General features: G+C 31.8%; 2 protein-coding genes across 2 annotated transcripts in view; one reads left to right on the top strand and one right to left on the bottom strand.

The window, feature by feature from the left end:
- Window positions 1-11,606, top strand: part of LOC125871636 (high mobility group B protein 1) — a 30,420-nt gene that overhangs the window by 887 nt on the left and 17,927 nt on the right. The window lies entirely within an intron of this gene.
- The window catches only part of LOC125871638 (kirola-like), a 219,939-nt gene continuing 214,859 nt past the window's right edge, over window positions 6,527-11,606 (bottom strand). Inside the window, exons 2-3 of the mRNA XM_049552275.1 lie at window positions 7,317-7,514; window positions 6,527-6,988 (exon numbers count right to left, since the gene is read on the bottom strand). Coding sequence (XP_049408232.1) covers window positions 6,717-6,988; window positions 7,317-7,503 — 459 coding nt within the window. The 5' untranslated portion in view covers window positions 7,504-7,514 and the 3' untranslated portion in view covers window positions 6,527-6,716. The remainder of the gene's footprint in view (window positions 6,989-7,316; window positions 7,515-11,606) is intronic.

The raw sequence follows: 11,606 nt of genomic DNA, 5'->3' as shown, positions 1-11,606 counted from the left end.
AAAAAATATGTGAAAAATAATTTCAAATACTTGAAAAATATTTTTGAGAACATATTTATAATGTGGGGGGTTCTTTACTTATGATAAAGACAAAATTAGACTTACTATCTAATTTAAATTTAAAAGTACAAGATATGAAATTTAATGACATTCTTGTATTATGTTAGACCCACAAAATTCTTCGAGTATATTTGCTATTGTGGTCATTGAGTCTCTCTTTACTAGTATATGATATGACTAGTATAAAACCACAACATTATATTACTCGTTCAAAAGAATTGTATTCTTTGATGAAAAAGTGTCACTTAAAATATTGTGATTTTTCATAAAAAAAAATATGTCTATTTGTATAGACATGAACAGTGGTGAAAAGTGATATGTTATGTTTGTGTTGTAAAACAAACATTTGGGTCATATTGCCCTTATTGGACCGAAGAGACTATGGTCATGGGTAATTCTATAACAAATTGAATGTTATGGAAAGGTCCTTCTGAAAAGGACATATGGCAAGGTGTTGACTCTAAAACAATGTCGAGAAAGTTATAAAAAGTAAAGAACAAAATATTTGTGGGAAAAGGTTACCTCACAGAAGGTCTTTTCAAACTTAGTATTTCTGTTTGTTCTTACTTGCTTGAATCAAATTGTTTGTGACATGAATGCTTAGGACATATCAATTACAAAACCTTGCAAAAACTGATCAACTTAGAAGTTTTGCCTAACTTCTAGTGCAATAAATCAAAATGTCAAGTATGTGTTGTTGAAAGGAATTTTAATACCTTAAAATTGATTTACACTGACATTTGTAATATGAAGTCAACACCATCTCGTGGTGGAAAAAAGTGTTTCATAAATTTTATTGACAATTGCACTAGATATTGTTATGTTTATTTGTTGAATGGTAAGGATGAAACAATAGAAACATATTGGCAATATAAAACTGAAGTTGAAAATCAGTTGGGTAAAAAGATTGTCATGATTAGAAGTGGTAGATGTGGAGAATATGAATCTTCTTTTGCAGAAATATATTTGGAAAATGGAATCATCCATCAAATTACTGCACATTCTCACCTCAATCTAATGAAATTGTTGACAGGAAAAAACCGAACTTTGAAGGAAATGTTGAATGTCCTATTTATAAGTTCAGGTTTACCACAAAATTTTTGGTTGGGTCTATCATTATAGCAAAAGAGAACAACAACAAAAAAAATAAAATTGTTTGTTCAGAAAGAGAGAAACAAAAAGTTTTGTTTGTTAGTAAAGGGAGTAACAAATAAAAAAAAAAAACTTTTGTTTGTTAAGAAAGGGAGCAACAGAAAGTTGTGTTTGTTTAGGCTTTGTTGTATCCTGATAGAGAATTGTTTGTCATCCCTTAAAGTTTATACAAGCAATAACTCTTGAAAGATAGTGATCAAACAATTTCCAATACAGTCTATTTCATATGAGAAATGGAAATGAGGAAACTATTCCCAAACGGGTCAAAATAGGACCTAAGACTTTGGATTATGTTCATTGGATATGCTACAAATAGTAAAGCATGTCGATTTATGGTTCATAAGTCCGAACCGTATGATAGTCAAGTGAAGGGTCTAAAAAACATTGGAAAGAACCAAAGGAGAATGTACTTAATAAAGAGATTCGGAGGTGTAGTAAATGTCAATGGACAAATTACTTCTTACGAGTTTGATTTTGTAACATTTCTTCTTGAAAATGAGTCTCATATATTCTAAAAGTTATGTCATTTGTGGACTGATTCTCTTTGAGAAAAGGCTGTCAATAGTAAGATAAATTCAATCTTGAGCAACCATACTTGAGAGTTGGTTGATCTTCCTCCAGGAAATAATAAACTTTTGGATTCAAAGTGGATCTACAAAAGGAAAAGAAAGTTGATGAAACTATTGACAAATACAAAGACAGACTTGTTGTCATAGGCTTTAGGCAATAAGAAAGCCTTGTTTGACAGATAATAGCACTAACTAGGATTGCATCAATTCAGATGTTAATTGCGCTAGTTGCGAAATATCGCCTTCAAATTCATCAAAATGAATGTGAAAACATTTTTATTTTAAATGAAAACTTGGAGGAAGAAATTTACATGGAACAACCCAAGGGCTTTGTGGTTCTGGTAAAGAAAAGAAAGTTTGTAAACTTGTTAAGTCACTCTGTGGACTAAAAACAAGCGCCCAAATAATGACATGCGAAGTTTGATCAAACTATATTGGCAAATGAATTCAAGATTAATGAATGTGATAAATGTTTTTACATTAAAGACACTCCAAATCACAGGGTCATTATTTGTTTTTATGTTGATGACATTGTGATCGTCAAAAGAGACATTTCTAACATAAATGCTACTAAGCATATGCTAGAAAGTAACTTCGATATGAAAGACATTGAAGTTACTGATGTGATTGAAAATGTACTTGACAAGTTCAAGCATTTGAATTTCAATATTGTCAAGACTCCAATAAATGTGAGATTTGTACTTCAAAAGAATGAAGGCAAAAGTGACTCACAATTGAATTGTGCTAGAGTATTGAGAAGTATGATAAATATCATGAAGTGTACGCGATCAGATATATCATATGTTATTAATAAACTAAATCAGTTCACGAGTAATCTCAATCAAACTCATTGGATGACAATACTTAAAAAAAAAAAAACTATTGCTTTGCATTATAACTAATATTCAACAATATTGGAATAATATAGTGATGCAAATTGAATCACCAGGTCAAATGAAGTAAAATCCACAAGTGGGTATGTATTTACTCTTGGTGGAGGAGCAGTCTCTTGGAAATCTTCCAAACAGAGATGTATCGCTCGCTCTACTATGAAATCTGAGTTTAGCACTCTAGATAAGACCGGTAAAGAAGTTGAATGACTCCAAAATTTCTTGAAAGATTTTTGGCCCAAACCTTTTAGCTCCAGTATGCATACACAGTGAAAGTTATATTCCAATAGGTAGGGCATGGAGCATGATGTATAATGAAAAGTCTCGTCATATATATCGTAGACAAAATATCGTTAGAGAACTACTCTCTAGTGAAATTATCATAATTGACTTTGTAAAGTCAAAGGATAATGTGTCGGATCCACTTATAAAAGGCCTAACTAGAGAGGGAGTTGATATATTATCAAAGGGAATGGGACTATGGCCGAGAACAAGTCATTGTGGCGGTAACTCTACCTAGAAGACTGGAGATCCCAAGATCTAGGTTCAAGGAGATCAAACAAAGTCATTGATGACGGTTCAACATTGTCAAAATATTTTTTATGGTCTATTCTCATGATAAGACAATGTTCAGTAACAATGATAAAGACATTAGGACTTTTTAATGATTTCTAAGTTTGATACATGGTATATCAAATGGTGTATCTACGGGATAACACATTTAGAAATCACCTAAGTAAGTGTGAAGAGTAAGCCGCTTCAAGGAGAATCCGGTAAGGCCAGTTCTCTACGCACTTATAAATTAAGACGTGTTCATGGCTGAAATGAACAAAAAAATGAGAACCAAAAACAGTTCAAGGGTTGATTGTGTGACTTATGTTGTCTAGGTATACACCAAAGCTCGACGGTTCAAAGATATCAAATCTACCGATTGACCGAGTATATCCGATATATGTTCACTACGGAAAGTTTAAAGGGAAACCCACTTATCCAGATGCAATCAATCCTAACTTACGAATCACACAGTTTTTCATGCATATGTTTTAACAATAGCCATTCCCTATTCATGTGGGGGATTGTTGGGTTTTAAAGGTGTGAATAGGAAATGAAGGGTTGTGACTCTCCTGAAGGGTTGTGACTAAGCCGAAGGGTTGTGACCTTTATGAAAGGTTGTGTCCTTTCTAAAGGGTTGTGACCATTTGAAAGGTTGTGCCTTTTCCAAAGTGTTGTGACCTTTCTGAAAGGTTGTCTTCTTTCCAAAAGATTGTGACTTTTACCCTTTGTTGGCTATAAATAGAGAGGTTTTCTCTCATTTTTCTGCATCGAATTCTTCCCTTCTTTTACATACATTTCTTACAAAACAAAATCGATCGATCGTGTCTGTGTGTGTGATTCGTTGCTGTCATTTTGAGTTCGTTGAAATTATCGAAGTTTGAGGTACCGCTACTTCTTTAATGGTTAATCCGTTTTATCTTGGGAGGAATTAATCTGCAACCTCGGGTACTTGAGGGGATTAAATTTCTTAAGGACGCACAGTGGGTTCTGTGGACTCGGATAGTTCTTTGTGTTTTTCTTTTCATCTTTTATTATTTCTGGTTTGTTAATCTGAATACAGGAGGCAACATATATTGTCAAGAAAAGTGACATGAATTTCTTTTTTCATGCGCGCGGTTGTAGCGGTAATCCTTATGCAATAATGTTTTAAGAGAAATTTAACAAAATATGTGTATTAAGAAAATATTTACCATTTATAGTAATAACATTTTTTTTTCACTTGAATACTTATAATACATTTATGAGACCCTACATTTATAAATCAGTTTTAATACATACGGCAGAGAGAACAATTTATAAAACATATATAGCACAAATTATATGAATGGATAATATATTTATATTGCATGTGTAATTCACCTTTAATACATAATGTAGATTTATCATAGTATTACTATTATTTGCCATAAATGATAAACTACATAATTATATATATTTCACTACCATATATACTATTATTATCTATACTTTCAGAAAATTTTACGTATCTTACCATTAATTAAGAGTTTTCTATCATATATTGAGGAAAATATACTTAGATGCATGTATTTTTGCTACCAAATACACAAAAATAGGGAGATCGCGAGCAAGATTCGTATGTATCCAATATACATGTGAATAACACTAGATACATATATCTTATTCATCTAGTGTGATTCACATGTATCTGGAATATCAGATACATGTCATTGGACCGGACCGCTGCCCCAACAAAATTTATATGATAGCCTCCATAAAATGATAATAGCAAATGCTATTGGGGTGGTTTTGAAAATTGTCATGACAATAGGTTGAATATGTGAATTTAACAACTGATTTTTTATAGTGACTGGATCACCTTTCACTTAAACAATCTAGTGTTGATTCAATTATCGATGTTTTATGGATGAATATGATGACAATTTCTCCTCCTCTTTCTTTATCGTAGAAGCTTATATATATTAAATTAAGAGTATTCCTATATATATTGAAATAGGATGGTTAGTTTATAATTTTCAATTCCGCATTTCATGTTTAAAATTTCTTGTAACTATTCTCCTATCTAGATATTAGAGTAGGTGCCTACACGACTTGATGGGTAAGATCGTGATAATATGTTTCAACCACTTCTAGAATTGGCATGTCAGGATATATACTATTCTAAAAAGATATGTTTACAATGCAAAATGAAGATCTAGGGTTAAACAAAATTGGAAGTGATGTTTCAAGTGATTGAAAGATGCTATTCTATTTTAAACAAGATTGAAAATAATGTTTCACGTATTCATTGCCTTGATTAAAGTTATGTGGGACTCATTATCTTTCAAGACAAAAGAAGGCCTTTTTTTTTTTTTTTTTCAAGTGGTGATATTTTTCTTTTATCGACTGAAAAATTACAAGAGGAAAAAAAAATGGAACATGTATTTTTCTCTCTTGCTCTCTACAGTTCTTGTTTCTTATTGTTACTGAGCTTTTATTTTATAAGGTGTTGCCAATTGAAGACTCACCAATTTAAGATGTGCTTACAATTTTATTGTAGCCACATTTTATAACTATTAAGTCCAATAAAATTTCTCCTACTCACTTTTAAATTACAACTTCATATTTTATTTTATTTTTTTCATTGATGACTATGTGGGGGTTGTGAAAATTAATCTTACTACTTATATATAAGGCAATAATTGAAGTAGCTTCCGATAATAAAAGCATTTTGGGTAGTAAGGACATTTTGGCACATGCATGTCATTGTTCTCCACAAATTATTAATTAAAATATAAAACCAAATGTATACACTGCCCCTCATTCTATTGAAGTAGCTTCCGATAATAATTGAAGTACCTTCCTATAATAAAACCATATGTATACACTGCCCCTCATTCTATTGTTTGTATATGTAAAAAAGTTACAGCAATTTTCGATAGTAAGGGCATTTTGAGAAATTTAAAGATTATTTTAGTCAAAATATTTTTTTTAAAAGGTTTTTAGCTGTGTCAGAGCTTTTGGCTTCACAAACATTTTGTTTTTTTTTAAAAAAACAAATAGAGATCATTTATTTTTATTATTATTATAATAATAATCATATTAATAATAATAATAATAATATAAATATATATAATTCTTCTGAACTTGGAACTTTTAAGAATTCTACATAGGTGTAGGTCGTAAATTTTTCACCTTTGTGTTGTGTAATAAGACAACGGAAGTGGTATAATTAAAATATCAAAACTTAAAACAAAAAGTATATTTTGACTATTTTTGATAGTGTAATAGTAATATATTTGATCCTTTTGCGAAAAATAAAATGTTACTAAGTTAGGAGGAGGCGAAGAGAAATATATATAAACTTCATACCCATGTCTTATTACACAACACAAAGGTTACATGAGAAAAAGACACAATCAAACATGAATTCACCAAAGATAAAACCCAAATAAAAAGTACACAACCAACATGAGTTATTTTTTTACTATACTCTCAAACATCAAATAAAGCAACTATATATATAATCCCATCAATTCATCTTGACATGGTGATCATCAATAGCTTTGGTCATACCAATAATAAAGTCCAACAAATTTATCAGTTCAGGGACATTCTCATTTGGCCTTTCATACTCCATTGTCCAATTTACCAAATCAATTTCACCCTTTGTTTCGATATGAAGAGTTGCCTTCCAATTATCATATTTATTCACTAGATCACCTTCAAATTCTTTGAATGTGATCACTTTTTTTTCCTCATCTATAGTTTCAATTACCTGCTTCGAAATCTTCTCTTTTCCTTCTGCCGTACCCAAAAAAAAACAAAAGGGAGTTATTTCCAAATTTCTTGTTGGATAACCATAAAAGTCCTTAACAAAAGAACAAGTTGAAAAAGATGGAATTTTCTTCATACCAAACACATCAAATTGTTTCATCGCAATCTAGCTTGAATATAACAAATCAATAATAAATATATTTTAATCATTAGAAACATAATCTTTCCTTGGATATTCCAAAAGAAATACCTTATAATACATCATATACTCGATCCTTATGTGGGTTAAATAATTTCTAATTTAATTTCTATTTTTACTTGTAAGTTTTGATAAATATTTAAAGATTCAGCTTACCAAGGGTATACGTCCAACAAATTTTGGATCCAACGGTTCCAAAGACACCCTCAAGAAGCTCACAGCCTTGTACATGCAAAGGGGACATAGTAGAGACATGGTGTGGTTTATTTGTAAAGACATCATGAAACACATCCTTATTAGCCTTCACTTCTATCTTAGCACACAACACAGACTTTAGACCCATTTTACTAAAGACTTGGAAATAAAAAGACGTATGACACTAAAGGAAAATTGTAGAGGAGAAGAAGTGTTGATATCATTTACAATGATTATTCAACAATATATATAAACTAGATGGGGTTTTTTAATCCTTTTTTAAAATCAAAGATGGTATAACATCCTAATCATGTCCCTTACGACTAGTATTTTATTTTCCCATTATATATAGCAATATTTGTCAAGAAAAGTGACATGAATTTCATTTTTCATGCACTTGTAGCAGTAATACGCAAATATGTTTCCACCACTTCTAGCAGTGGTACAATGTAATAATGTTTCAACCACTTCTAGTAGTGGCATGCCAAAATATTATTCTTAAAAGAAATATTTATGATGCAAAATAAAGATCTAGTTTCATGCATTTGCTAATTGTAAGATTTTCACGTCTACTACATGTGATTATGTGTAATAATATCTACCTGCCTACCTCCACTATCTTCTCATTAATCTCCCACAAATAATTTTCCTTACATTTTCAAGGATTGGCATCATATTTATGACATCCTTTGCTGTTCCAACCTTAATTATGAATATAATATTGAGAATGTATACATTCGATTATACTTGGAACCAAAAAGAGAAATTTCTCTCTTAATCATGCATTTTTATTTTAAGAAAATACACTCCTATAAGAGCCGTCAAAATGGGCTTAGCCATGAGGCTGGCCCAATCCAACTCGTTATTGGGTAGGTTGGGATAAAAAAGAGAGTAAATTTTAGGTTTAGCAAACATAAAAATCATATTTGTATGTTATAGCTATAGTTTGCATAATTGTGCTCCATAATAAATTTTATGTTTGCTATGACTATGAATCTGTATATTTCGATATACTTATACATAAAAATCAATTGTATAACTATATATTCGTATATGTATATGTGTATTATATTTATTTAAGTATAAATCTGTATATGTATACGTAATTGTATTTTTGTATACATCTGTAAGTTGTATAAGTATATGTTTTTTTGTTGTGATTTTCAGTCGTATATGTATATGTGTATTATATGTATTTAAATATAAATCTGTATATGTATATGAAACTGTAGTTTTGTATACAAATATATTTGTGTACAAATCTCTCTCGCTTTATACAAACACAAATTATACATTGTATTTTGTATAATTTGTGTTTGTATAAAGCGAGAAAGAGAGAAAGGCAAAAGAGAACTGGGCAAGGAAAGATTTGTATTGTATAATTATAAGTGTATAGGACGAAAATATATGCATTTGTATGTGTATATACAGTTTTCTATCGCTTTATACAAACACAAGTTATACATTTATGTTTGTATAAAGTGAGAGAGGCGAGGGAGAGTGGTGAGCGAGATCAGGGAGAGTGACGAGCGAAATTTCTGGGGAGAGGAGAGATATGTATTTGTATTTGTATGTGTATATACAGTTTTCTCTCGCTTTATACAAACACAAACACAATTTATACATTTGTGTTCGTATAAAGTGAGAGTGGCGAGCGAGATCAGGGAGAGTGGCGAGCGGAATTTCTTGGAGAGAGAGGCGAATGACAAATTGTTTGCTACATATTATAATTAAATGAAACTGTGGTTATAACATTTATTTTGAATTAATAGTTTGTTATTTTATACAATTTTCCTTAAAAAAATTCAAGCCCATTTATTTAAGGGTCGGACCATAGGCCAAACTATTTATTTAAAGGTAACTTACATAAATCTCACTAGTTTAGGAACTAATTACTTAGATGCACTCTATGTTGCAATATTATGAATCTTACAAGATTTGGTGCGCCCAAATACATGTATCTCAGGGTACATAGGCTCAAAATTAGATGTTATTTGTTTTAGATACACTTTATCCAAGTGAATTCACATGCATCTAGGATACATAGACAAATCTAGCTCGCCTCCCTCTCATTTCTCTCGTCACTCTCTTATCTGGTATCCCAAATACATGCTAAACGCACCATATACACGTATTTGATGTGATTCACATGTATCTGAGATACATAGACAAATCTCACTCGCCTCCTTCCTATTATTGCTCATCTCTCTTCCTATTTAAATGTATCTTGTAGCAAAAAAACTTGTAACTAGGTGTATTGACTTGAAATCTGATATGAATTATTAATTTGTGAGATAAAATGCATTTATTTCAAACTATAGAGAGAATTAGAAAATATGGTTGGAATGTGTGTGTAATTAGGTAGTTTTTCCTTATTTTTAATTTGAATTAAAATAATTAAAGTTTTAAGGCGTAATTGTTCTTTAATTTACAAGTTTATTTTTTCAAATTTCCTATATTTATTTATTCGTCAAAAAAGATTATTACTCCCTCTGTTTGTGGCACTTTTTGGATTTCGAGATTTAAACAAGTCTATCTTTGACGTAAATTTTTCATATATCTTTTAATTATTTTGGATTGTCAATTATTGTGACTTATAGTAGTACTTTTTACGTAGTTTACAAATATATAAATTTCTTTTCAAAAAAATTGAAGATCCACGCGCAAATTTTCGGTCAAACTTAAACTGTTTGACTCTTGAGAAACAAAAAGTACCACATAAATTGGGATAGAGGGAGTATTATTTTTCTTTAATACTTTTTTGCTAGAATTATTGAAACTGTCACGCCCCGAGCCTACACCCTGGGCGGGACCGGCACCCGGAGACCATTTCTGGCCCCAAGCGAACCCTTGGCCTGGCTTTCTTAACTCAGCGGAAACCTCAACAGAATAACTCGATGCAATGCACTATTACAAAACAACTTAACTTATAAAATATGGCCATAGAGGCAACTCGAATCTCAAAATAGAATATTTACATATATATATAGATGAGAGACTCAAAACTAATTGACTGACTGCCTGTCTATGCAGCCTCTAAAATACTGAGATGGATGTTGGGACAGACCCCGCAACATCCTAATAAAACAAAAACTAAGAACACAAAATAATTGAGTCCTCCGGAATGCAAGGAGGCCCACCACTGACTCTGGAGTGCTCAGCTGGATCAACGACGGGCAGGATGTTGATCTGGGGTACCTGAATCTGCATCATCAAACGATGCAGGCCAACTGGCATCAGTACATGGAATGTACGAGTATGCGAGTTGGAAAGCTAAGCAACATAGGCTAGAAGGGAATCTGGAAGAAACTGAAATAGCTTACCTGCCTCAACCTGACTGACTTCTTTCAATATAAGACAATTTAAAACAAGTGCGATATAAAGAAAGACTGTTTAAAACATGCTATAAACTCTGTATGTATACAAAGATACAATAAGCCTGAAATGTATATAGAAATATAATGAACTGATGTATATAAAAATACAATAATCTCTGTGTATAAAAAATACAATAACTGCTGTGGGAGTTTCTCTAACCGACAACCATCACATAAGAGCTATAATAGTGATACAGCGATCGACCTCACGCTGCCAGAGCATCTTATACCCGGCCAAAGGTATAAGACCTGAACTGCCTAATGGATCCACTAGTCTAATTTGAAAAGGATTCATCTAAAACGTATGATCCTTTTCTACCCATAGTGGCTAACATGGTTCTATGGGGGCTATGGGTTCTTGAACGCTCCCCCAATTCGGTGCTCGATACTACTCCCAAAATGTACTGGCTCTTATGTTTTTAAAACATATTTATTCCTGCTGATATGAGATAATTACTCAAAAACTAGCCCGAATGCCCCTTTGGAAATCTCAGTTTCCAACCTTATTCAAATGTAAAGACATTTCTTTAAAACTTCTTTGGGAATACATAGTTCCCTAATAACTTTGAGAAATGAACTCAACTTTGAACTCATGACTTAACTTGAAACTGAGACTCTTACTCGACTTGAAACTCTATGCTCTTTTTCTTGACTTCTAACTTCACTTGACTTGGAACTATCTTTCCTTGAATCGAAATTATGAATTCAAGGTGTTCGATCACCTGTTATGGAGGGATTCTTGAACTCTTAGACGTACTTTGGAGGGTCGGAAACAACTATAGATCATAGGTATAATACTTTGGAACATGCATGAGAAGGTGAGGAAAGAAGTGGGGAAACTTGGCTGAGACTTTAGATTTCTGGTGGCACAGAT

Source organism: Solanum stenotomum, chromosome 7, assembly GCF_019186545.1.
Source record: "Solanum stenotomum isolate F172 chromosome 7, ASM1918654v1, whole genome shotgun sequence".
Taxonomy (NCBI): Eukaryota; Viridiplantae; Streptophyta; class Magnoliopsida; order Solanales; family Solanaceae; genus Solanum; species Solanum stenotomum.
This window is presented reverse-complemented; position numbering and strand designations above follow the sequence as displayed.